Raw genomic sequence first — 26,160 nt, 5'->3', positions numbered from 1 at the left:
TTTTCTAGTCTTGGCTAAGTGAGCACTGAAGGAAATGATTCGACCACAAATAAACGCTTTAAATGTCTCCCATAGAAGAGAAGCAGACACTGTTTCTGATGTGTTCGTCTCAATGAAAAAATCTATATTTTTTGATTGAAATTCACAGAAGTCAGTTCTAGCAAGAAGCCCTACATCGAATTTCCACTGAGGTTGGCTCTTAAAAGCGGGCAAAAAGGAGATATCTAACATATGCTGAGCATGATCGGAAATAACAATGGCAGAGTAATCTGAGGAAATAACCGAAGAAAGTAGGGCTTTATCAAGGAAGAAATAATCAATCCGAGAGTAGACATGGTGCTCACTAGAGAAGAAAGAAAATACCTTGTCAGAGGGATGAAAAAAGCACCAGGGATCTATACAGCCTCTTTGATTTGTCAGCGAAATTAGAGACCTGGACATAGCAGAAAGAGAAGATGATTTAGTCGCAGATTTATCAAGATTATTATCAATAACACAGTTAAGGTCCCCTCCAAAAATAAGGTGATGAGTGTCAAGATTTGGTATCTTTGAGAAAAGCATAGACATAAAAGTAAGGTTATACCAATTTGGGGCATATACGTTTACTAACACTACTGGAGTTTGAAAAAGAATGCCACTCACGACTACAAAGCGTCCTTCAGGATCTGAAAGTACTTGCTCTGCTAGAAACATGACTCTTATGTATCAGAATTGCAGTACCTCTGGATTTGCTATTAAAACTAGAGTGAAACACTTGACCAACCCATTGTTTACTCAGTCTGGTGTGGTCACATGTACGTAGATGTATCTCCTGAAGAAACATAATATCAGAGGACAGTGATTTTAGATGGGAGCGTTTAATTTGGCCACCCAACCCACGTACATTCCATGTAATAATTATAATATTGTCCAACCCCTCCCCCCTTAGAATTAACAGGAGGCTTGTTCATAAAACTGCAAAGTAGGACATAATAATCTAAATAGGGTAAGAAATAAAGATAAAAAAACAATGCTTTTTTATGCTCAATCAGAGTAGCATGTGTAAGAGACAACAATAAATGCCTATTAAGAAAAAATAATCCTCCATAAAACATAACCCCCAAACATACCCAGAACATAAAGAACAAAAACACAAATATGTTCAAAAATAACAAAAGAAAATCCCTTCTGATACTCGTCCGGTTAGACATGGCGAGTTGCCAGAAAAACGTTATCACAACCGATTGTGTAGTGGAGTTGACTCCAACAAACATAAAGAATTTAACACTAATAAGAGAAATCACTCCTGAAAAAGAGTGGACAGGGTGCAGTTCAGCAAATGTGCAGAATGAGTGCACAAAGCGAAGCTAGTGGCTGTAAAACTGACAGGGAAGAATATTTAAAGATTATCTATGACTGTCAGCTCCTAAAGTTACTCAGCAAAGTTTTGGTGGTAGAATTTTTCTGCAGCCTCAGGAGCATCAAAATAGTGCTCCGCGTTGTTGTATGACACGCAAAGTCTGGCCGGGTAGATCATGCCAAAATGAACCCCGCGTTTGTACAACAAGCCCTTGATGTTGTTGAACGCAGTTCTCCTATTAGTCACCGAAACGCAAAAGTCCTCATAGAGCTTGATTCTGTGTACCTTGAAAGTAATTTCCTTTGACGATTTCACGAATTTGAGCACAGCCTCCTTCTCCACGTAGCAATGAAATCTCACTATAATCGGACGGGGATTTTGACCGTGGCGCGGGTTGGGCCTTAAATGGGCGCAATCAAACTCTGGTGGGGAGGGAAGAGCGTCGCCTGCGACCTCTGTGAATAATTCTGTCATAAACTGCCTGGCGTCCTTTCCCTCAATATCCTCCGGAAGACCAACCACACGAATATTCTGCCGTTTGGACCGAGAAACGAGATCTTCCACGTTAGCTCTTAAAGCGACATTCTCCTCTGTCACCAACACCAACTTCGACTGAAGAGCAGAGACCTCCTGTTCGAGATGTGTAATCCTGTCGCTGTGGTTGGATAAGCTAGTTTCCATATCAGTGATTGTAGCCGCTTGAGTCGCCAGGGTGAATCCAATAGAAGCAATGGATGAGTGAATTGACTCCAAAGACGAATTCAACAGCGCGGTGAGTTCACCAGTAATGTTTCTCCTTAGTTTATCAAGTTTGCTCACCAGTGTGTCAGTCGTTAGCAGGCTTGCAGCATCGTCCGACATCTTGCCGCTTTCATGCCCAGAATTAGGCGCCTTTGTTTGAGGGTTGATTCTACCACCTGCTTGCGTAACCTTACTCATCAGGAACATATAACTTTAACAAATAACTTTTTTTTTATAATTTTTTTTTCATCACAGATCAGTCCTACCAGGAACACAATTTAGAGGATCAAGGTACTTTTGTTCAAGCCTATTCAGTGTGTCCAAACATCTTAACTATAGGTCATGCAAACTGCCTCAGTGACATGCTAGAAGCTTTCTCTGACCCTGATGTTTTGATTAAACCACTAATTGTGAAAGGTTTATTACCAGATAACTCTGAAGAAAAAGGCTGTGGATCTGGAGTCCTAAGGGATGTGTTCAGTAGCTTCTTGCAAGAATTCCATGACCGTTGCACACTTGGCACAACACTGAAAGTGCCCTTCATCAGACATGATTTCAACGCTGACATTTGGAAAGCAATTGGAAGAATTCATGTGAAGGGTTACCAAGACTGCCAGTACTTACCGATTAAGCGCGCACTACCATTTTTAGAAGAGATGTTGTTTGGTTCAGTGTACAGCGACCTGAAGGAAAGCTTTTTACAGTTTGTTAGCACTCCAGAGCAAGAAATGCTGAAACAAGCCTTGGAAGATTTCACATCTGTTGAGTCAGAGGACCTTTTGGACATCCTGGACAACTATGGCTGCAGAAAAGGTTTGCAGAGATTCTGTGTGAGCTATCACACAAAGAGATTGTACAAAAACCAATGTTTTGTAATTGACTGTTGGAGAGAAATGGCCCAAACACAATGTGCACTTATGCTTAGCAGTTGAAGCACATGTACAACAGCCTAAAACCGTCCCCTAAAATCACTTCTGAAGTTCCCTGCAGGTATGACCACAAAGCAGAAGGAGGTGGAGCATCACTTGAAAAGATACATCAGGGAACTAGATGATGAGAAAATAGGGACGTTTTTGAGATTTTGCACAGGATCGGATGACAGTATCATGGTGGAGTTCCAATTGCGTGCACCTGTGGGATGTTCTTACAAATGTCTGACAACTATGAAAGTTTCCCACAGTTCCGTGCTGAATTCAGCGCAGTTCTACAGAGCAATACCTGGATAATGGACATAGTTTAATACTACTTGGTCTGTCATCCAGATAATCTACAAGACAGAAAAAAAGATTGCAGTGGAACCTCCCTAAAATAACTGTATGTAGATTATGTGCTATGACAGTATTGAGACATGCTTTTGTAATTTTGAAAATGCCTTTTTATTTTGACAAATTAATTTAATGAATGTTGCTTCTTTCAGTTATGATGCTTGGGAGGTCATTTATGGAATGCATTCATTAATAAGTGTCAAGTAGTGCCTGTAAGTTTATGGCATATTTCAAAAATATATTGTGGTTCTAAAGTAATACACTTAAGTTGTACTTTAGTACACTAAATAGTAACAAAATAGTTTTGTTTACATAGTATAATTTACATAGTAATAAGTACATTTCAGCATACATATTACATATTCTAGTACACTTATAATAAACGCTTGGGAAATATAGTCAACATTTATTTCAAATGTTATATGTTTGTAATGCTTATTATTTATTTCCAAGTATTTTCAAGTATTACAAGGGTACTAAAGCAAGAAATTATCACATCCATTTTAATACACCTAGTATACTTATTAGTATTTAAATAGTACATAAATACTATTTAGTGTACTAAAGTACAACTTAAGTGTTTCCAAAATATACTTTAACTATACAACTTTTTTCACTTGGGCATGTGTAAATGTATGTTTAGTTTGAAAGCTGTTATTATATGATACACACTTGGTACTGGTTACATATGCAGTTATCAAGAACTGATTTTTGCTGGAGAATGGCTGTTCTGACTGAATCTGTTCATTGACTGCATTGTTTGAATGGAATGTTGACATATTAGCAGCTCAAAGTTAATGTTCTTTCTACTGCTGTAATTCTCTGTAATGCCTAATAGAATGACGATGTTCTGTAATGACATTCTCGCTCCATGTTTTATGTTTTTCCATCCATCCATCCATCTTCTCCCGCTTATCCGGGGCCGGGTCGCGGGGGCAGCAGTCTAAGCAGGGATGCCCAGACTTCCCTCTCCCCAGACACTTCCTCTAGCTCTTCCGGGGGGACACCGAGGCGTTCCCAGGCCAGCCGGGAGACATAGTCCCTCCAGCGTGTCCTAGGTCTTCCCCGGGGTCTCTTCCCGGTGGGACGGGACCGGAACACCTTCCCAGGAAGGCGTTCCGGAGGCATCCGAAAAAGATGCCCAAGCCACCTCAGCTGACCCCTCTCGATGTGGAGGAGCAGCGGCTCTACTCTGAGCTCCTCCCGGGTGACCAAGCTTCTCACCCTATCTCTAAGGGATCGCCCGGCCACCCTGCGGAGAAAGCTCATTTCGGCCGCCTGTATCCGGGATCTTGTCCTTTCGGTCATGACCCAAAGCTCATGACCATAGGTGAGAGTAGGAACGTAGATTGACTGGTAAATCGAGAGCTTCGCCTTGCGGCTCAGCTCTTTCTTCACCACGACAGACCGATACATCGACTGCATTACTGCAGAAGCTGTACCGATCCGTCTGTCAATCTCCCGTTCCATCCTTCCCTCACTCGTGAACAAGACCCCTAGATACTTAAACTCCTCCACTTGAGGCAGGCACTCTCCACCAACCTGAAGTGGGCAAGCCACCCTTTTCCGACTGAGGACCATGGCCTCAGATTTGGAGGTACTGATTTTCATCCCCACCGCTTCACACTCGGCTGCAAACCGTCCCAGTGCATGCTGAAGGTCCTGGTTAGAAGGGGCCAACACGACAACATCATCTGCAAAGAGCAGAGACGAAATTGTGTGGTCCCCAAACCTGACACCCTCCGGCCCCTGGCTGCGCCTAGAAATTCTGTCCATAAAAATTACGAACAGAACCGGTGACAAAGGGCAGCCCTGCCGGAGTCCAACATGCACTGGGAACAAGTCTGACTTACTGCCGGCAATGCGGACCAAGCTCCTGCTTCGGTTGTACAGGGACCTGACAGCCCTTAGCAAAGGACCCAGGACCCCATATTCCCCAAGCACCCTCCACAAGATGCCGCGAGGGACACAGTCGAATGCTTTCTCCAAATCCACAAAACACATGTGGATTGGTTGGGCAAACTCCCATGAACCCTCCAACACCCCGTAGAGGGTATAGAGCTGGTCCAGTGTTCCACGGCCCGGACGAAAACCACACTGTTCCTCCTGAATCCGAGGTTCTACTATCGGCCGTATTCTCCTCTCCAGAACCCTGGCATAGACTTTCCCGGGGAGGCTGAGAAGTGTGATCCCCCTATAGTTGGAACACACCCTCCGGTCCCCCTTCTTAAAAAGAGGGACCACCACCCCGGTCTGCCATCCAAGAGGCACTGTCCCCGACCGCCACGCGATGTTGCACAGGCGTGTCAACCAAGACAGCCCCACAACATCCAGAGACTTGAGGTACTCAGGGCGGATCTCATCCACCCCCGGTGCCTTGCCACCGAGGAGTTTCTTGACCACCTCAGTGACTTCAGCCCGGGTGATGGACGAGTCCACCTCTGAGCCCTCATCCTCTGCTTCCTCAATGGAAGACGTGTCAGCGGGATTGAGGAGATCCTCGAAGTACTCCTTCCACCGCCCGACGACATCCTCAGTTGAGGTCAACAGCTGTCCACCTCTACTGTAAACAGCGTTGGTAGGGCACTGTTTCCCTCTCCTGAGGCGCCGGATGGTTTGCCAGAATCTCTTCGAGGCCAGCCGATAGTCCTTCTCCATGGCCTCACCGAACTCCTCCCAGGCCCGAGTTTTTGCCTCCACAACCACCCGGGCTGCAGCCCGCTTGGCCTGTCGGTACCCGTCAGCTGCCTCAGGAGTCCCACAAGCCAACCAGGCCTGATAGGACTCCTTCTTCAGCTTGACGGCATCCCTTACTTCCGGTGTCCACCACCGGGTTCGGGGATTGCCGCCTCGACAGGCACCGGAGACCTTACGGCCACAGCTCCGAGCGGCCGCTTCGACAATGGCGGTGGAGAACATGGTCCACTCGGACTCAATATCTCCAACCTCCCTCGGGATCCAGTCGAAACTCTGCCGGAGGTGGGAGTTAAAGATCTCTCTGACAGGAGACTCGGCCAGACGTTCCCAGCAGACCCTTACAGTACGCTTGGGCCTGCCGAGTCTGTCCAGCTTCCTCCCCCGCCATCGGATCCAACTCACCACCAGGTGGTGATCAGTTGACAGCTCCGCCCCTCTCTTCACCCGAGTGTCCAAGACATACGGCCGCAGGTCAGATGAGACGACAACAAAGTCGATCATCGACCTGCGGCCTAGGGTGTCCTGGTGCCACGTGCACTGATGGACACCCTTATGCTTGAACATGGTGTTCGTTATGGACAAACTGTGACTAGCACAGAAGTCCAATAATTGAACACCACTCGGGTTCAGATCCGGGGGGCCGTTCCTCCCAATCACGCCCCTCCAGGTGTCACTGTCGTTGCCCACGTGGGCGTTGAAGTCCCCCAGTAGAACAATAGAGTCCCCAGTCGGAGCACTTTCCAGCACCCCTCCCAGAGACTCCAAGAAGGTCGGGTACTCTGCACTGCCGTTCGGCCCGTAGGCACAAACAACAGTGAGAGACCTATCCCCGACCCGTAGGCGCAGGGAAACGACCCTCTCGTTCACCGGGGTAAACTCCAACACATGGCGGCAGAGCTGGGGAGCTATGAGCAAACCCACACCAGCCCGCCGCCTCTCACCATGGGCAACTCCAGAGTGGTGAAGAGTCCATCCTCTCTCAAGGAGTGTGGTTCCAGAGCCCAAGCCGTGTGTAGAGGTGATCCCGATTACCTCTAATCGGAACCTCTCAACCTCACGCACCAACTCAGGCTCCTTCCCCGCCAGCGAGGTGACATTCCACGTCCCTAGAGCTAGTTTCCGTGTCCAGAGATCGGGTTGTCTAGGCCCCTGCCTTCGACTGCCGCCCGATCCTCTTCGCACCGGCCCCTTATGGTCCCTCCTGTGGGTGGTGAGCCCACGGGAGGGCGGCCCCACGTCGCCCGTTCGGGCTGAGCCCGGCCGGGCCCCATGGGGGAAGGCCCGGCCACCAGGCGCTCGCATACGAGCCCCAACCCCAGGCCTGGCTCCAGGGTGGGGCCCCGGCTGCGCCATACCGGGCGACGTCACGGTACTCAAAATGTTTTATGTTTTTACAAAATGTTTTTATAGCTTTTAAATGGTGTCTGAAGTAATACTGTAGACACAAGATGATGATAGGTAGTGGTTTTATTAAACAATGCCTTTTTCATTGATTTCTGTATGCACATTATTAACCAAAAATTTCCAATTCAAGTCACATACGCAGGTGATACAACTTTTGACATCCATTTTTGGAAAATAAATGTTATTCTGTTACAAGTTATCTTATTTCTTCTCATACACAGATTCTGCATTTAGTTCACTGGTAAAACAATCATTGGTGTTGACAATAAATAAATATATATTAAATATCTATTTCTCCAATATTACATACAATTTATAATGAGAATGTATGGTTCTATAAAATCTTACATTTTAATATCTTATACCTGCATCATATTTTAGCTAAATAAAATGAGGAATGCAAATGCCTACTAACAAACACTGCTGCTGCACATGATTTATCAATGTTTCACTACTTACGGTTCTAGTGGAATAATGCTCTAGTTCTGCACTGAATGTATTTATGCATTTCAGACAAATTCAGTAGTAATTTTCCACCATACCCTCAGCTGAATTAAAAGCTTCACTTGTTTCTAAGTGGACCTAATCAAGTGAGTTCTTCCCAAATGCTACCTGGGAAAGCAATCTGTTACAGGTGAGTTGATATGTAAGCATGTAAGTACAAATACAATTCGATAGCTTCGTCAGGACTACTGGGTGGATTCATATTGTCCTCTGCCATTGCAAGGCATGAAATATCAAAAATTGTTTGATCACAGGGGTATGGACATCTCGGAAGACAATCCTCTTTACAGTTCTGTATTTGTTGTTGAGAAACTCCTTTGAGGTGATCCCTGGCCCTATACAGTTGTGGAAGGCTGTACATAAGCAGTGGCCGTCCACTAGGAGCTACAGCATTTCTGCGGATTCGATGAGTATTCCAGAGATGAAGAAGTTTCTGCAATTCTTCCTATATGAAAGACAGAAATGCAAGACCAAATTACATTTATTAATGTATCAGAATAATTAAATAAATACAAATTGTTTGTCTTAGTTGATGCCACAGAGCGATGGGTAGAATTGATGGCTTAATTAGCTTTGCAGGTATGAATCAATTGTTTTGACTACTCAATTCAAACCAGATAATCATTACATCAAGCAGTTTCTCAACATTTTACAATGATTCATACTGTACCAACAACATAATTTTACTTGTCGAAGCCTTCCCTGACGTATCCCCTCATGTTCACTATACCAGTAAGCTTTGTGATGGAAATTTCTAAAGTTCAAACAGTTCTATGAAAATGGTAGGTAAGACAGGAGAAATCAATTGCACAATAAACGGTTTAATATACTTGCAAGGAGAGAATACGCAGGTTACAAAGTAACAGTGAATAGTCTCTAAAGTAACACAGGACAAGCATCATCATTTAAAGGAGGAAAAAGGGGTGTGGTAAGTTATGTGTCAATAAAACACATTCACATGGTTAACCTTTTCAACCTTTTAGGAGCCACAATATCTGGACACCCAAGGATAGACCCTAAAAGGGTTATACAGATTTACTAATTTACGAGTAACCATCTAATCCATTGGTGCCGGACAAGGATGCTGGTCAAAGATCCCCCAGTTCCCCCTCTAACTACATTTACTTATCTAAACATGGGGACCCAGTCCTTTAATCAGTAAGAATACATCAGTTTAAGAAATTTCCCTGACAGCTTATAGTCTGCAAGTACCCCCAAGGGTCCTAGAACCACTAATTGGGAACCACTGAGCTACAGTTTATAGGGTTAATGGTCAGTTGACTGCGATGATGGTCAGTTGACCTCGATTATTTGTAGACAGGTGAATAACCCATCCGGAAAATAAATGTATTTTAAATATATTTTTCAATACATTTGAAAAATACATTCCTGAATACATTCACTAAATATATGTCAACATTTTAGAAATTTTCCACAAAGGTATATTTATATTTTTAAAAAAATGCTTGGCTTTTAAATGCATGGCTAAATACATCCCAGTATTGGCCAGGCTGTGTTTTGAACCTGCAACCTTATGTCCCACAGTCAGATGCACTAACTACTAACCTAAAAATAAATGTCTTACTAGTAGGGGCAAGTAGTGATCTTACCAAGTAAGCTATAGTATGTTAGAATATATTTGACTATAAGATGAAATGTATTTTGGTAATGTATATCTATAAAATGGGTTTCAACACCTAAATGTGATATAATAAATACGTTGGTAATTACATTTCATCTATTTACTTTCACAGGATCTGAAAAATGCATTTTAATATGGGCTTCAAAATACATTTTGTAATATATTTCCTAGACAAAATACATGTTGTAATGATAGAATTTTTTACGTGAAAAACATTTGGACAAAACTGAAAAGTATTTATACATTTTCAAATACATTTCAGAATAAAAGCTGAAATATTTTGATAGCTGAAATGTATTTTGAATAAAGTAAAATGTATTCGACATATATTGGCTCCTTCAAACCAGGACCTTCAGCATGCGAGTCTACGGTTTGCAGCTGAGTGTGAAGCGGTTGGGATGAAAATCAGTACCTCCAAATCCGAGGCCATGGTCCTCAGTCGGAAAAGGGTGGCTTGCCCACTTCAGGTTGGTGGAGAGTTCTTGCCTCTAGTGGAGGAGTTTAAGTATCTAGGGGTCTTGTTCATGAGTGAGGGAAGGATGGAACGGGAGATTGACAGACGGATCGGTGCAGCTTCTGCAGTAATGCGGTCGATGTATCGGTCTGTCATGGTGAAGAAAGAGCTGAGCCACAAGGCGAAGCTCTCGATTTACCGGTCAATCTACGTTCCTACTCTCACCTATGGTCATGAGCTTTGGGTCATGACCGAAAGGACAAGATCCCGGATACAGGCAGCCGAAATGAGCTTTCTCCACAGGGTTTGCTGGGCGAACCCTTAGAGATAGGGTGAGAAGCTCGGTCACCCGGGAGGAGCTCAGAGTAGAGTCGCTGCTCCTCCACATCGAGAGGGGTCAGCTGAGGTGGCTTGGGCATCTGTTCCGGATGCCTCCTGAACGCCTTCACGGGTAGGTGTTCCGGGCCCGTCCCACCGGGAGGAGACCCCGGGGAAGACCTATAGGATGCACTGGAGGGACTATGTCTCCCGGCTGGCCTGGAAAACGCCTCGGTGTCCCCCCGGAAGAGCTAGAGGAAGTGTCTAGGGAGAGGGAAGTCTGGGCATCTCTGCTTAGACTGTTGCCCCTGCGACCTGGCCCCGGATAAGCGGAAGAAGATGAATGAATATTCGACATATAATTCTCATATATTCTACATACATTTTGCATTGCAAAAATAGATTTTCCAAATGGGAAGATTAACTGTTTATATATAAAGTCCCCAGAATTAGGAGTCCTTTAAATCTTGAAATCTGTTCATCCAATACTAGGCATGGTGTTTCCTTAATAATCCCCACCAGCTCTCAATCCGCTGGTTGTGGTTGCTGTATCCATATATGTGGCATTTTCTTGCGAATTCGTCTCCATGGTCGTGTCCCAAAAACATCTGCTCTATGAAACCGTTTTCTGGTCTCAGGTCAGATCGAATTCGAGTAGGTGTTCCAATTCTAGATCCGATCTCGTCCATAAAGTAACCAGCGATTACTTTCGGTTTGCTACTGGTAGAATAAACGTGGAGCCAAGAAACATTTGAGAAAAGCCATAAATTGCACCATTAATATAAATGACGTAAGGCTTTAGTTTATCATATGAATCAACATGCCACAAAAATTCGGACCTGGGTTACGGTAAAGACGTCTTTAAGGCGATTTCTACGTCTCCCCCGCACTCCAAGGGGGTCTAGAATTTGGAGAAACGCATTACTACCTTTTGACTAACCACATATGCCGCTTGGATGCGTTTAAGATGCATTAGTTTGTATCCATGAAGCTTCCCATGGATACCAAGTTGAGTGCGTAGGAATAATGCAATGCAATGTAGGTCAGACTGATTTTTCCTTTTGTGGAGGCTTTCAGAACTCCAAATTCTCCCCAACGTACGTAAACTAATGACAATACCATCTATATGACTCAACGACGCTAATATCTCCTGTTGAGATAAATGAAGTTTAAATAATGCTGATTTCATAACCATGTATTCTTATGTTTTTGTTTTATTAAATTGTATGCTGCAGCCAGGTTAGGGAAATATGATTGAATACAATAACCATAAAAAGTTTAGAACACCATACATTACACTCAGCCACACTCACTCAGACATTACACCTTGCTCAGATAGAGAGACAGGATTAAAACCCCACAATTAACATACAAATGAAACTGCCCCCTATACAGCACAAAGAGACCTTCTGTCTCCAGCCCCCTGATGTTCTAGTCTAGGTTAGGACAATAGAATGTAAATTACTGTAACCTGGTTAAGATTTCACACCTGTATGCAAAGAACCTGTTGATCTATGACCGAGCATGCCCTTCTTCATTGGACAGCGAAAACAAAGAGATTCGTCCAACATGTCACCATGCCAACAAAGAGCCAATAAGGATGGGCTTTACTCACGAGAGTGAAAAGTAAACGCCCCTGTGGCGGGAGTATCAAAACCGATGTTCGATCTTCATTTGGGGCAATATTTTGTGGAAGCTCGAGGGTTGAGCAAATATTTGACCGCTGCAGTGTATTTCATGTATTTTGACTTATCAATTCATATTAATAAATCTTTGTGCTAAATTTCATTTGGACCGGAGCCTCGTCCTTCTTCAGAAATTCTGGTACACGTAAAATTCTTAACACTCCCAATGCTACAAACCGAAGAGAAAATAGAAGTAGATTAATTCAAGCAAACAGGCCATATAAACGAATGCATGACAACAAACTGAAAGGGTGAAATATATAAGTGGAAGGTAAAATAAACGTATAAAGTAAATCATTAAAAGAAAATCGAAATACTATTTTGACTTCATTCTCGAAATAAAATTTCGACTTTATTCTTGAAAATATAATTCGACAATAATCTCTAAATGTTCCGACTTTTACTATCGAAATAACAGTTTGACTATATTCTCGAAGCACTTTATTCTCAAAATATTTTCAAGAAATATATTGGCGTCTTTTTTTTATTTTCGCATGGCAGCAATACGCCACCATAAGAATGTAATTGACGCAACAATACTTTCCACACACAGCTGAGCAGATCTCACCACTGTTTACTTTTGACTATGTAGCCAATATCTGATTAAAATTAAAACAGTTTAAAATGATCGTGCGTGTAAAAAGGTTATATTCACTGGGCTTGCCTTTAACCCAGATGCATTTTTTTTAATCACTAATGAATTTCGTGTAAATTAACACTGGATAAAAACAAGTATTCCAAAGATGATTTAGAATTGTATCCAGCCCCCCACCAACCAATTATTTAACTTCCGGCCAAACGTCATCAACTGCATCCTAATACTTTCAGTGGGTTTGCATTAGAAAAACATCGGATTTGGGGTTCACATGAACAGTCTTGAGGTGGCTACACAATTACGGGCAGATTGTGACGTTTTGTGTAGATAACTAGATAAGGTTCTCACAAGTTGCCTTAGTGTGGATAAGGAAACAAGTCTACTCAAGTCGGTTCCCGTTAAACCAGTACTGTACTTAGCTAAAACAAAGCAGTACGTTAGCGCTCTGCTGCTATTCTCATTTTGGGGTAGCTCTCGTAAACGTCATTGTATAGGAGTCAGCACAATTGTCCAGACAGATATTAGTGGATTTTATGGCGTGGTTGATAATTAACGTTAGCCCATAGAGAACTAGCTAAGTAAAGCACATCGGGTACCTCTTGGTATAAAAGCTATTCTATCAAATATTTTCGGTCGGCCTGCTAAAACGAGATTGAGGGTGAATGGAGCACTGCAAGCAAAGCTATACTGTAGTACGCTAGCAAGCTAACGATGAGGGTTCTGTGGTGTTGATATAGAAAAAAACGAATAGGGATTGTAGAGCTCCAGACTACCGTTGGTTAGCTACTGTAGCTATAGTAGCCCTGGCGACTTCGACTACGTTACCCACTATTTACAGTTCATACAGCTGACAACATGGGTCTTATATTTGCAAAATTGTGGAGTTTCTTTTGCAATCAAGGTAAGAAACTGCTACATACTCTCTACTAGCAACATTTTAAAGCTTTCTTCACAGACACGCTAGCCTAGAGAGTTAAAATGTTAGCTTGCTAAGAAGCTACAGAGTACTTATCTGCTGTCACTAGTCAGTACAGTTAACTAGTAGTAAACGTTAAATAGTTAGTTGGCTTTCTAATAACATGGAGCCTTCAGTGACTAGCTGTTTAGCTAGCTAACGTTGTCTGCCAGCTGTTTTTCGCTAGGCGAGTGTATTTACTGTGTAACTAGTTTATGAGGCTGCGTGCAAAACAATGGGGTCTAACATTTAGTTAGTTAGGGAAATTGTGGAGTTAGTCGGCAACCTACAATACTGTAATGTGAGTTCACATGATTTACTCTGTTTTACAAAATCAACCAGTCGTGATGAGATGAACGTGTCACACTTAAAGCCACTTGTTTGAGAGAAACAGCGTGGTGCTCTCTAGTACAACCGTGGACTGTACTAAACAATTTGTGCTTCGGACGGCTACCTTTTGAGATATAGATACGACTGCATTGAAGGATTTATTAGTCCGGATGGAATGTGTAGAGTGAGTAGCGTTGTAACAAAATGGCCATAACATGGTTCCATAGGTTTGTACAGTATTCCTGTTTAGGTAACCTCATCCCTAAACTTCATTTGGGTGGAAGTGTCTGGGAACAAGATTAGTAAAAGTACAACTTGCTTATATGTTTATCCTGAGATGTTGGTCCATGAGGTAATCCTGTGTGATCGTGAACCTAGTGGGCCTAATCTGTTTGAGGTTCAGTTGGCCTGGATAACCTGTGGATTTCTATTCTTAGCCTCTTGTATTACAGATTAATCAGACCAGTCCAAAGTCATATCAGACTGTATGCCCCTTCCGTGTGACCCCCCACCCGTAGCCATCCTCTCCGGAAGCAATAGCTGCGGAACATCCCCAGTTTTGCGCCAGAGCATGTCAAGATCACACGCTCTCCTGACAGGACTTCCTGTCTCCTTGTATTCTATAGCCCTCAAAGGTGGAGTATTCAGGCCGCTTGTAATGCTGTGGTGGTAATTTCAGACTAGTTTCTGCGGGAGACCTCAGTATGATAAGGGGGTGTTTACCACCCTAAAGGAACACAGGAGCTTTTATGGTAATACCCATCTTTGGGCAAGTCAATTCTAAAGGTGATTAGATTGAAGTTAGGATAGGCTTATTCGCTTTGTAAGGGACTCTGGGACAAAGTTCCCCTCAATGCAGATCTAGGACAAGCGTCTCCTCCCGCGAACCAAATGATGACCATTAGTGGGACAAATCACCCATAACCAACTTCAACCCCCCACTCCCGGTAGGTGCGGATGGATTTGCAGCGCCTTATGAATGGCACGAAGTTATCTTGGGAAGGGGAAACACTACATCACCCTACACTCCTGCCTTTGTTCAGCTGTGGTTTTCCTGAGCGGGTGACTTGAAAGTTCTGCCCCCAAGATAAAGGGCCAGGAATATTTTTAGTAATTACAGTTGTTAAATTGTACAGTATTTATGAGCACATGACCTATAACCGGTAACTGGAACGTTGCTGGATCAAATCCCAGGGCCGACAATGTGTCATATCTGTTGTTCTGTCCCCAACAGATAGCCCTAATTTTGCGAGGTTCACTTTGTCTAATCCCCTGGCTCTGACCCCACTCTCTGAGGATGTCTCAGGGACTGTGTAAAATAAATATAAATGTACGTTACCTGTTGTACCTGTGTGAAAATTAGCACCTACCTAGGTCCCATTATTTCTTTAATCATTTCAAATGTTTAATAAACAGTGACGACAGCTTTCCTTCTTTTTTGCAGAACACAAGGTGATCATTGTTGGATTGGACAATGCTGGAAAGACGACAATATTGTACCAGTTGTGAGTAAAGTTTTTATTAGTTTCTCTTTCTAGCTGTCTATGTTATAGGTTAAACTGTTGGCTCTAGCTGATGGCCCTAATGGCTATCTGGAGATGTGTGGAAAGGGGTGGAAGTGAGTAGCCTCTTCTTCTGTGCTCTTCAGTCTGATGAATGAAGTGGTCCACACGTCGCCCACCATAGGCAGCAATGTGGAGGAGATAGTGGTGAAGAACACCCACTTCCTCATGTGGGACATCGGGGGACAGGAGTCGCTCCGTTCCTCTTGGAACACCTATTACTCCAACACGGAGGTACGAGTTCCAAACACATCAACATATTTGACCTATACACAACCCAACATTTTTATCCTGTCCTCTCTTGGTAATTAAACCAACAACACTGCCTTTGCAAGAGTTGTGCCCTGTCAACCGATCTACATAGGGCTATATCTACCTCTCTGTTCCAGTACACTCAACATGATTAAAACGGCCGATCTGACTTTAGTGAGACTTTGGAGACGTATGAATTAAACGGACACATTATTCAGCTGGCTCAGCGCCGTGTGTTGACAGGGCATCAAGGCCCAGTGTAATTGTAGGCTATAACTTTATAGTGGAGCTTCTAATCCCTAGTAGACGCTGTCTGGGAGGGAAACTGCAGTAGTGACCTCCCAGTCTAAACATCAGCTGGCGTGTTTGTTTGAATCACATGCAGAGAAAAAAAAACAGTAGGACACAAGGCATACCCATCTCTCACGCATATGGGCTTGTAGAATTACAGGAACTAAAAAAGAAAACCTCCTGGTTTATTCCGGAATGCTCCCATCAGGATTTCTGGACAATCTGGGGATGTAGTGAAAACTGTTGAAATGTTGCAATCGCACACACACTTTCACTTTAAATATATAAAGTATATGTCCTGACATCTGCACTGCTGTTTTACTGTTTAACACACTCTCACTCACTCACACACACACACACACACACACACACACACATTGGATCCACATCCTGCCTCTCCTAATATTCTCTCACACCACTGTTCTGTTGTGTGTTGACACTCTTTGAATGAAGCACAGTGGGTTATTAGCATGCCAGCCAGCAGCCTGGAACAAGGCCATTGTGTCCAGCTCCACTAGGAAATACACACCCGCTGTTTCACTTGAGCTCCTGAAATGGTTTTGTGTTGTCTTCCATTGAATCTGTTAGATTTTAATGGAAGTCATGAGTCGTGCACGTTTCCCAAACTATCAATGCCCTGTCTATGGGATTTGGATATATGCATGTTGTTGGTATATGTGTCTGGCAAGCGAAAACCGATATTTCCCCCTCGTATGGTATTAACACTTCTAATTCAATGAATTGAAATCCAGTGTTGCGTTCTGTCTCCTGTAATTCCCAGTTCATCATCTTGGTGGTGGACAGCACAGACAGGGAGAGGCTGGTGATCTCTAAAGAGGAACTCCACAAGATGCTGGCTCATGAGGTTTGTTTATTTTCCCCAACATTGTGGCATTCACACACAGCTGCTGGCCGGGAAGCTGGGGGAGAAATAACACAGAACCTATGTCATGTCTAAATTTATTTATTTTTTAGTGGGCTTGCCCTAAAACCAAATAGCTCGTCTCACTCATCCACAAGAACATTTTCTGTTCTGTGATATTGTACAGTTGAAGGTTTCGTTGTCTAGGGCCAAATATTAAATGGTGCCCCTTTTCGCTTGTATAATACTTGGTGTCCAACAACTGCACTTACAAAGGCACCCCATTTCTGGTAATCTTCACACTTTTCTTCTTTTCCAAACCCCGATCGGCTCTGACAAAGCAGCGCGGTGTGTCCTTGTGATGTATGCTTAAGATCACATTGCTCTCTGTTTTCCCATCGTCTTTCCCAGGACCTGAGGAAGGCAGCTGTGTTGATATTTGCCAACAAGCAAGATATGAAGGACTGCATGTCGGCAGCGGAGATCTCCAAATACCTCACCCTCAGCTCCATCAAAGACCACCCGTGGCACATCCAGTCGTGCTGCGCACTCACAGGGGAAGGGTAAGAAAGCCGCCATGCGTGCGTGTACCCCAATAACACAATTGTTGCTCTGACCAGCATACGCCACCTCCGACCTGTATGGGGAACAGCTAATCCGCACCCAGCATTTTTAATTTTTATTTTGAGTTAGGGTTAGCCTTGCACTTAATTCAAATAATGCAGCACTTCTTCTGCACAACTGTTGGAATTGAAAACTTGTTTGGTCTCTACGTACAGTAAATATTTCATTGATGACCGCGATCAGAGATCGCTTAAACGCTTGGTGAAGTTTAATTGTAAAAAAATCGACAGTACACACGGCCATGTTTAATAGAGAAAATAAAAGCATTTCCACACACAAAATGCGGTTAGAACTGTTAGGATTGGGACCTAACAGCTAAATATTTACCGCTAGAAAACCACTTTTTAGTGAGGTTTATCAGAAAAAACGGCTTCCATTTGCTAGGTAGTATAAAGACTCTGGGGCATTGGAAAAAATGTATGTGGGCCAATGAGTCCAGGTTTACCCTATTCCAGAACGGTGGGTGCGTCAGGGTAAGAAGGGAAGCGTATGAAGCAATGCACACATCATGCATAGTGCCCACTGTACAAGCCTCTGGAGGTAGTGTTTTGATCTGGGGTTGCTTTTATTGGTCAGGTCTAAGCTCAGCAATGTGGCAATAAAATGAGCTGAGTACCTGAATCTACTGAATGACCAGATTATCCCATCAATTGATGTTTTCTGCCCTGATGTCACGGGCATATTCCAGGACGAAAAATGCCAGGATTCATCTGGCTCATATTGTGCAAGAGTCATTCAAGGAGCATGAGGAATCATTTTCACACATGAATTGGCCACTGCAGAGTCCTGACCTTAGCCCCATTGAATGTCTTTGAGATGTGCTGGAGAAGACTTTACGGAGTGGTTTGATTCTCGTCGTCAATACACGATCTCTGTGAAAAATGAATGCAACTCTGGACAGAAATAAATGTTTTTGACATTGCGTAAAGTTGTCGAAAAAAATGCCACGCAAAATGCATGTCGTAATCAAAGCTGAAGGCGGTCCAACGAAATGTTTTTTTGGCCAGGCAGTGTTGTCAGTCAGTTGCAGTGTTCTGCAATAAGAAAGTTACTCTTTCTTTGAATAGAGAAAAAATGAATTCTCCTGTTTTATGTCACTGCGTATAGCAATAACTAGGAAGAAAAGAAAATGAAAGGGAATTGTCTGAGGTCAGACAAGATTGTAGCCAAGCATGGACAAGGCTACAAGTCCATGTCCAGAGACCTTATCGATCCTATGTACATACGTTCACTGTATGTAATGTTATCAAGAAGGTTAAGGCCCATGCCAATCTAGTCAACCTCCCTGGGCGTGGTGGCAACCGAACTTGATGAAAGTGAAGTATCGTTCGAATGGTGGAAAAAGCACCACTGTAAACTCTCACACAGATTCATGTTGACCTTCAGATACAAGGTGTGGTTTCAAATTGCACCATCTGTCGCCTACTCAATGAAAGGGGGTTGTATGGTTGGAAGGCCACTGCTCAAAGATGTAAGAAAGCCAGACTGCAATTTACCAAAATATGCCTGGGACAATTCTCTTATGGACAGATGCTGTTTAGTAAAGCACAGCATCTCTCTTTACGGAAAACAAAATGAAGCCTTCAAAGGACCGTTTACCCAAAATCAAACATCAAGGTTCAGGGATGTTTTTGAGGGTTGCTTTGGTGCCTCTGGCAATGGGTGACTTGAATGTGTGCATTGCGTCATGAAATCAGTAGAATTCAGAGGCAAATTGAAGCCAATGTCGAACCTAGTGTCAGAAAGCTGAGTCTCTGTCAAAGGTCATGGGTCTTCCAGCAGGATAATGACCCCAAACACACTTAAGAAAGCACCCAGGAACCGTTAAAGACAAAATGCTGGATTGTTCTGAAGTGCTAATCAATTAGTTAAGATCTGAATCCTATTGAATACCCTTGGAGAGATCTGAAAACTGCAGTTGGGATGCACCCTTCAAATCTGGGAGAAATAAAGGATTTTCCACAAGTAGAACAGGCCAATCAAAATGTGTAGGAAGCTAATCCATGCCAAATAAAAGTGCTTGATAGCAGTTAAAAATATAAGAACAATTAACAATACATAACAAACAGGGAGACAACAAAACACCCACAAAAATAAAAATATATGAATAATAATAATAATAAAAAATAAACAACAATACACAACAACAATGACAGTTTCAATGATAGCAAGTGCAATCTACTTTAAAATAAAATAATATAGATTGTTTCAACATCCGAAATGAAGTAATGGATCTAATATCTCCAGGCAAATTATTCCAATCTAATAGGGCTTTAAACATAAATGCTCTCTTACCAATTGTTTTTTTAACACGAGGAACGAAAAGGTCTGTACATATTGCCTATCTTGGTGGTTTGAAAATTAAAGATAACTAGGATAATCAAAGTAAATGCATTTAAATATAAATTGGAGCCAGTGAATCTGCCTTCTCAGATTTAAAGGTGGCCACTGAAGTGCATCATACATTGTACAGTGGTGAGTAGAAAAAGAACATCCTAAAACAAATCTGCAAATTCTATTATAGGCCAAATTATGTGAGGCAAGATCATATTTTAGTGCCATCTGATAAACCACATCACAGTAATCAAAAAATTTAAATATTATTTGAATAACTAGTTTCTTACGAACACTATACGAGAAGCAATTTCGAGATCGATGTAGAATACTCATTCCAACATTGACTTTTCGAGGAACATGATTAATGTGTGGTTTCAAGTAAAGTTTAGAATCAAGCCATACACCAAGATATTTAATAGTATCAACTCTATGCAGAGGAGTACTGTCTTTACATGTTATAACACTAACAGGTTTTGGAATTAAGTTTATATTTAGAACCAAACATCATAGTATATGACTTGGTTTTATTAAGTACTAATTTATTAGCCAAAAGCCAGTCTTGTAAACTATTAAAATCCGATTGAAGAGAGAATTGAATTTGTAAAGGGTCAGGTTGAGATGTGTATATATAACAGTATCATCTGCATAAAGTTGAACCTGACAGTTTTTAAGAAGTAATGGTAGATTATTTACATAAATAGAAAGTAGTGCTCCCAAAACTGAACCTTGAGGCACACCTCTTTGTTGAATCAAAAAATCTGATTTATTCCCATTTAGGACAACACATTGTTTCCTGTTATGCAGATATGAATTAAACCACAAAATTGTATTTAGCATGAAGTTTATCTAAAAGCAAATACCGATCAACCAAATCAAAAGCTTTAGTAAAATCAAGAAAAATAGCACCAGTGAGCTTGCCATTATCTGAAGCTGAAAACACATAATTTGTAAACTTAAGTAATGCCGTAGTTGTGGAATGATTAGACCTAAAACCAGATTGAGATGATGATAGAATATTATTAATACATAAATAATTTGAAAGTTGTTTATAAATCAATTTTTCAAAAACTTTAGATATAGAACATATAATAGATATTGGTCTATAGTTATTGAGATCAAGTACATCACCTCCCTTATAAAGTGGAGTAATGCGTGCACATTTCCAGATCACCGGCAACTCACATGTAGACAAAGATTAAATAAATCAGCTAGTGGATACTTAAGAATGTGTGAAGTTAAAATGGTTTTCTTTGAGACTGTGGTCCCAGCTCCCTTCAGGTCATTGACTAGGTCCTGCTGTGTAGTTCTAGGCTGATCCCTTACCTTCCTCATGATCATTGATTCCCCACCAGGTGAGATCTTGCATGGAGCCCCAGACCGAGGGAGATTGACCATCATCTTCTATTTTCTAATAATTGCGCCAACAGTTGTTGCCTTTTCACTAAGCTGCTTGCCCATTGTCCTGTAGCCCATCCCAGCCTTTTGCAGGTTTACAATTTTATCTCTGATGTCCTTACACAGCTCTTTGGTCTTGGCCATTGTGGAGAGGTTGGCGTCTGTTTGATTGAGTGTGTGGGCCGGTGTCTTTTATACAAGTAACGAGTTCTAACAGGTGCAGTTAATACAGATAATGAGTGTAGAACAGGAGGGCTTCAGGTCTGTGTGAGCCGGAATTCTTACTGGTTGGTAGGTGATCAAATACTTATGTCATGCAATAAAATGCTAATTAATTATTTAAAACCCATACAATGTGATAAAAATTACAGACCTCTACATGTTTTGTAAGTAGGAAAACCTGCAAAATCGGCAGTGTGTGAAATACGTGTTCTCCACACTGTACGTCCACAAGACACTCATGACAGTTGGCTGCTTTCCTCCCAACACGGTTGATCATGAGGTGGATAGCTTGCTAGCACCAAGTTAGGTAATTTAGCTAGCTACATAGTGGACATTGGCTCTTTAACTTCCCGCAAGTACCAAGGGAAAGTGCAAATTCAACCAGAGGTTTTTGGACTGTGGTTGAAATCTATTGAAGGGAATGAAAATTAGGCCCACTCAGTTTTTTGCAAGCAGTCTTTCTAACTTGCCACATTTATGGGAATTAAGTCTTTGGAATCCCATATAAAATGTGATAAACAAAAAAAAGCCTCCAACAAATGTTCGCCATTTCTGTTTAATGTGGTCGTATCGCCGACAACCGCCCTGCAAAGTACAGCCAGTATCGTTATTGTTAGCAATAGGCTTACTGCTCTGACGACGGTGCATTAGTCAAATTGGTGTCCTTATGTATTTTTTTGTGTGGGGGGTGTTGTGAATTTCATCTTAAATTGAATTCATAGTGGCATTAAAAAAAAGTCTTAAAACCTCTTAAATTTAACTTCCTGAAACCTGCAGATGCCCTGTGGGGTGCCTTCAGGGAGGTTTCCTACTGAGATGTCATTGCCAATCGTCCATTGGTTGTTTAAGGGGGAGGGGGTTGCAGTCCCTGCGATTGCCACATTTTGCTGTGGAGTAAAGTTTGTCAGTCTTCAGGACCCCCCTAACAGCCTGAGGCCCCAAGCAGTTGCCTGCCTTACCTGTTCACAAGCTACACGCCTGGTTTTGTAGTTCTGAATCTACAACATGCGTGTAGTCTGCAGTGCATAAACATGTCTTGGAAACAACAGGAAAATGACTGGCTTATCGTAACTCTGGTTCTTGTTTGCGTATTGAATTGTAGGGGCATTGCATCCCTGCTATAAAACAAAATGCTTCAATTTCAAGATTTTACTTTGTTACAGTTCATATAAGGAAGGGGAAATGCTCACTAACACACTTTGTACCTACAATGAGACAAATGCTGTTTGTGTGTATATGGAACAATGCAGAGGTCGTTTTTTTTTGCGTCTTTCTTTTCAGTATGTTTTCTGAAACATAGGTTTCCTTTGTCTTTTTTCCCTAGCTTATGCCAGGGCCTGGAGTGGATGACCTCAAGAGCGGGACTAAGATAGCACCTTTACCTCATTGGCCTACTATCCTGTGACCTCTCCCTATTGGCTGCTTAACAAACTTCAACTTTGACCTCAAGGCTGTATGGGAAACAGTTGTTGCAGCCTCTCTCCACTCCACATCAATGTGGGTTGTATTCATTCGGCACCAAATGGGGGAGGGGTGGGGGAGGGTGGTACAGGGCTACCGGAACATGTCCGATTTTAGAAACGCCTGTTTTCATTGTCCCCTTCATGACGCTTTGCTACAGTGTGCTGTGATTAATACAACCCTGTTCAGAGCGGAGCTTAACCTTGTTTCCTGGAACCGATGGAAACAAACCTTACCCAGTTCCTAAACCACATCGAGACTTTGTTACCGGGCTCGAGTTGAGGGTCAGTAGCGGCAGCGCCACAGCCAGGAGAACAGCTCTGATCCCAGACTGGCATACTAACAGTGTATCCAGTTGAAGCCATGGACAACTCATCACCACTACATATCACTTTCATATCATACTGCCAAAACAGGACCCATGGTGTCCTTTATCTCTGCAATGTCTTTGCTGCAGTATTTCATTGTGTTTTGGAATTCTTATTTCGGTACCTACTATAGGCTTACGTCAAACAGTGTCTCTATTCACTTTCAGTTCTTAAACAATGTCTTATTGGTTAATGTACATATTTATTTAGGTTGGAGAAAGGAAAGGTTTAAAAAGCAAAGGGTTAGGGTTATTTTACATTGGTTGCAGTATTTACTTCTGTTACCATACAGGTTTAGTTTGGGCCTGTGCATAGGATTACTTGTTCAGGATGTTACACTTTATATGGACGGTTCTCATCAGAGCCCACTCCACATGTTTTCTATTTCATAAGCTACAAAGGGGTTTGGGTGTGGGGTTGGTACTGTATTCACAGCGGTTGGAGTAGTCAGACTAGTTACAAGCCTTTTAGTGATGCTTGTTTCTTTGTGACTATAGGAGCTAGCCTTAGTGTCTGTTTGTGCTAGAATGCTAACTCCTTAAGATTCTTATATCGAACACCTACAATGTGCCGACCTGAACAATGTATGTGTCCAATAGACATTATGCCTCGCCTAACGTTCGATTCGACACCGGTAGCAAAGGAGCAATAGCACAAACTGATCCGACACCAGGCTGTACAGGTATTATTAGGGATAGGTCAAGCAAATGATCCATGGAGTTAAGTATAAGTTTAATATTACCTTTCAAGCAAATGTCCATTAAGCCCTTTTCCAAAGCGCTGTACCACACTGGGCATATTAAGTGTGCCTGTTGCCACTTACTGTTGTATCAGTATGTGGCTCAGTGACTTAAGTAAATTATTATTTACAATATAAAACATATATACCTTTAGTGTTATGACTCCCTTGTGACCAAACTCAAGTCTATATTGACTTCATGAGTCATAAAATGTATTGGGCAAAGAGGTTCTGTTGTTTAGGGTAACTGTCCACACCTAGAGGCAAACATGCTTAAAACTTTCTAGAAATCCCAACCATTGTTTTCTAAGTTTTGTAACGTAAGAAGTGGCATTTTGTTACTGAATGACAGTTAACAAGAAATAATGTCTTTTGAGTATACACATGTAAAGTTCAGAATTAACACCGTATTCTCGCACCGTAAGGTTTGTATTTTAATTTTTTTTTTTTATCACGTCATTGACCCATGTACGTAGCTTGACATTTTCCTGACTTTACTGTGTACACTACATATGCATATCAACGTACCAGTAAGATTTTATTTAATATTTTAGCATGTTGGGAGGTTTTACAAGTATGACATGTTGAACTAAGCAGGTAATTGCAGCTGTATTTGTTAGTCTAACTCCCTGTTCATACCAAGATGACACCATAGAGTTAAAATGGCTTGACCGTCAGTCTGTTACTGATGTCATCCAACATCTGGTCACTGTTGTCACGTTTTGGCTTCACCTCCATGGAAGAAAACGGAAAAATCAGGTATTCAGGGATCTTGTCGGCTTAAAGCTTGTTTCTGATTTGAAAACCACATGTTGAAACTCCTGGCTAGACATTTTTCTTGACATCAGTGGAGGGGTCAGTAGCTCAAACAGATCTGGGACCAAGTAAGAGTTAAATATATGGTGCTTTTCTTTTGTGCATTTCTGGCTGCTATGTTGCATATCGTAAAACAACAAGCCTGGTCTCAGATCCATTTGGGCTTTTGGCAACTACACTTCTGAAATGATAGTCATCGGGGCGGGGTTCCCATTTCAAATGTGCCACGTCAGACAGACTGATTTAAAAGGATGAGATGTTGATGCCCTCAAGTGTGAGCAGAACAGCCCATGAGTCTATAGATCTGTCTGCTTTTCCTGACAATAGTTAACCTCCGCCCCCCGAATCATTGTGAATTGAATGGCTAAATGGATCCTACTCTAAAAACCTTGTTACATACCATCAGGATTTGATGCATCATAGACCTCCATCGACTTAATCGAAGAATAACTTTCTAACAGATCTATGCACGTGTCACTTTGAAGTCTGATTCTCTGGTGAGTTCCATAATAGCCAAAGTGTGTGCGTGTGCGTGTGCGTGTGTGTGTGGGGGGGGGGGGGTTATGAACCGACATTAATGTCAGAATTATGACATCTGGGATATGCATTTCATTGACTAGTCTCGTGTGGTTACACCTCTGCGTTTAGAACTCCTGGAAGACCATACAGGCAGTTTAAAAGGTCAATTTAATAAGAAATCGTAATTGCATTCACACTCATGAAATTGAGTTTTTGTGGAAATAAATTTGATTTTGAACTACCTTCACGTTATTGAAATGAAAATGATTTTGTGTGTAACATTTTTGCGTCCCATTTACATTACCAAACCATCTATAATATGACTATCCTCAAAATAATTTTGACTCTTGTGGAGAGGACACTTCTAGTTTTACCACTGACAAAATATGCTTATTTCTTGGAAATGACCAAGTTGTAACTTATCAGTTTGGATATTGTAGGTCCTCGACCACTGCCAGTGCTAAGCAAACTAGTTAATTTACTATTAGCAATGTTATCAAATGTTTCCAGCTAACATTGAATAATTATTCCAACTTAAAATGCTGTTCAACACATCATTTGGGACTTTCCATTTCTTATTTCTGATGAGCACTGAACCGCCCTTAATACACTTAGTAGCAACAATGTACAGCAGGATTAGTTTGAAATAATTTAGACTTGTCTTCTGTACAGCTAAGTTGTCTGGACAGCTGATTGGGTTTATATTGGAAATTGTATGATTGTTAAGGATAATATTGGAATTAGAGTTGTATAAAACCCTAGTTGCATGTCATTATTTGGATG

The 26,160-nt window shown here is 42.1% G+C and overlaps 1 protein-coding gene across 2 annotated transcripts; it reads left to right on the top strand.

The window, feature by feature from the left end:
* Positions 1–12,627: 12,627 nt before the first annotated feature.
* arl8 (ADP-ribosylation factor-like 8) lies at positions 12,628–25,620 on the top strand. Of its 2 annotated transcripts, none has more exons than XM_010902745.5 (6): positions 12,628–13,545; positions 15,374–15,434; positions 15,578–15,725; positions 16,816–16,899; positions 17,308–17,459; positions 22,799–25,620. In XM_010902745.5, exons 1-6 carry the CDS (start codon positions 13,500–13,502, stop codon positions 22,845–22,847), a joined length of 540 nt encoding a protein of 179 aa, XP_010901047.1. In that variant the 5' UTR covers positions 12,628–13,499; the 3' UTR covers positions 22,848–25,620. The 2 variants fall into 2 exon arrangements, with proteins under 2 accessions (XP_010901047.1, XP_010901048.1); XM_010902746.5 differs by lacking the exon at positions 12,628–13,545 and adding an exon at positions 13,581–15,259.
* The last annotated feature ends 540 nt before the right edge of the window (positions 25,621–26,160 follow it).

This window comes from Esox lucius, chromosome 21 (genome assembly GCF_011004845.1).
Source record: "Esox lucius isolate fEsoLuc1 chromosome 21, fEsoLuc1.pri, whole genome shotgun sequence".
Classification (NCBI taxonomy): Eukaryota; Metazoa; Chordata; class Actinopteri; order Esociformes; family Esocidae; genus Esox; species Esox lucius.
The sequence above is the reverse complement of the archived record's forward strand: the minus strand, read 5'-3'. Positions and strand labels throughout refer to the sequence as shown.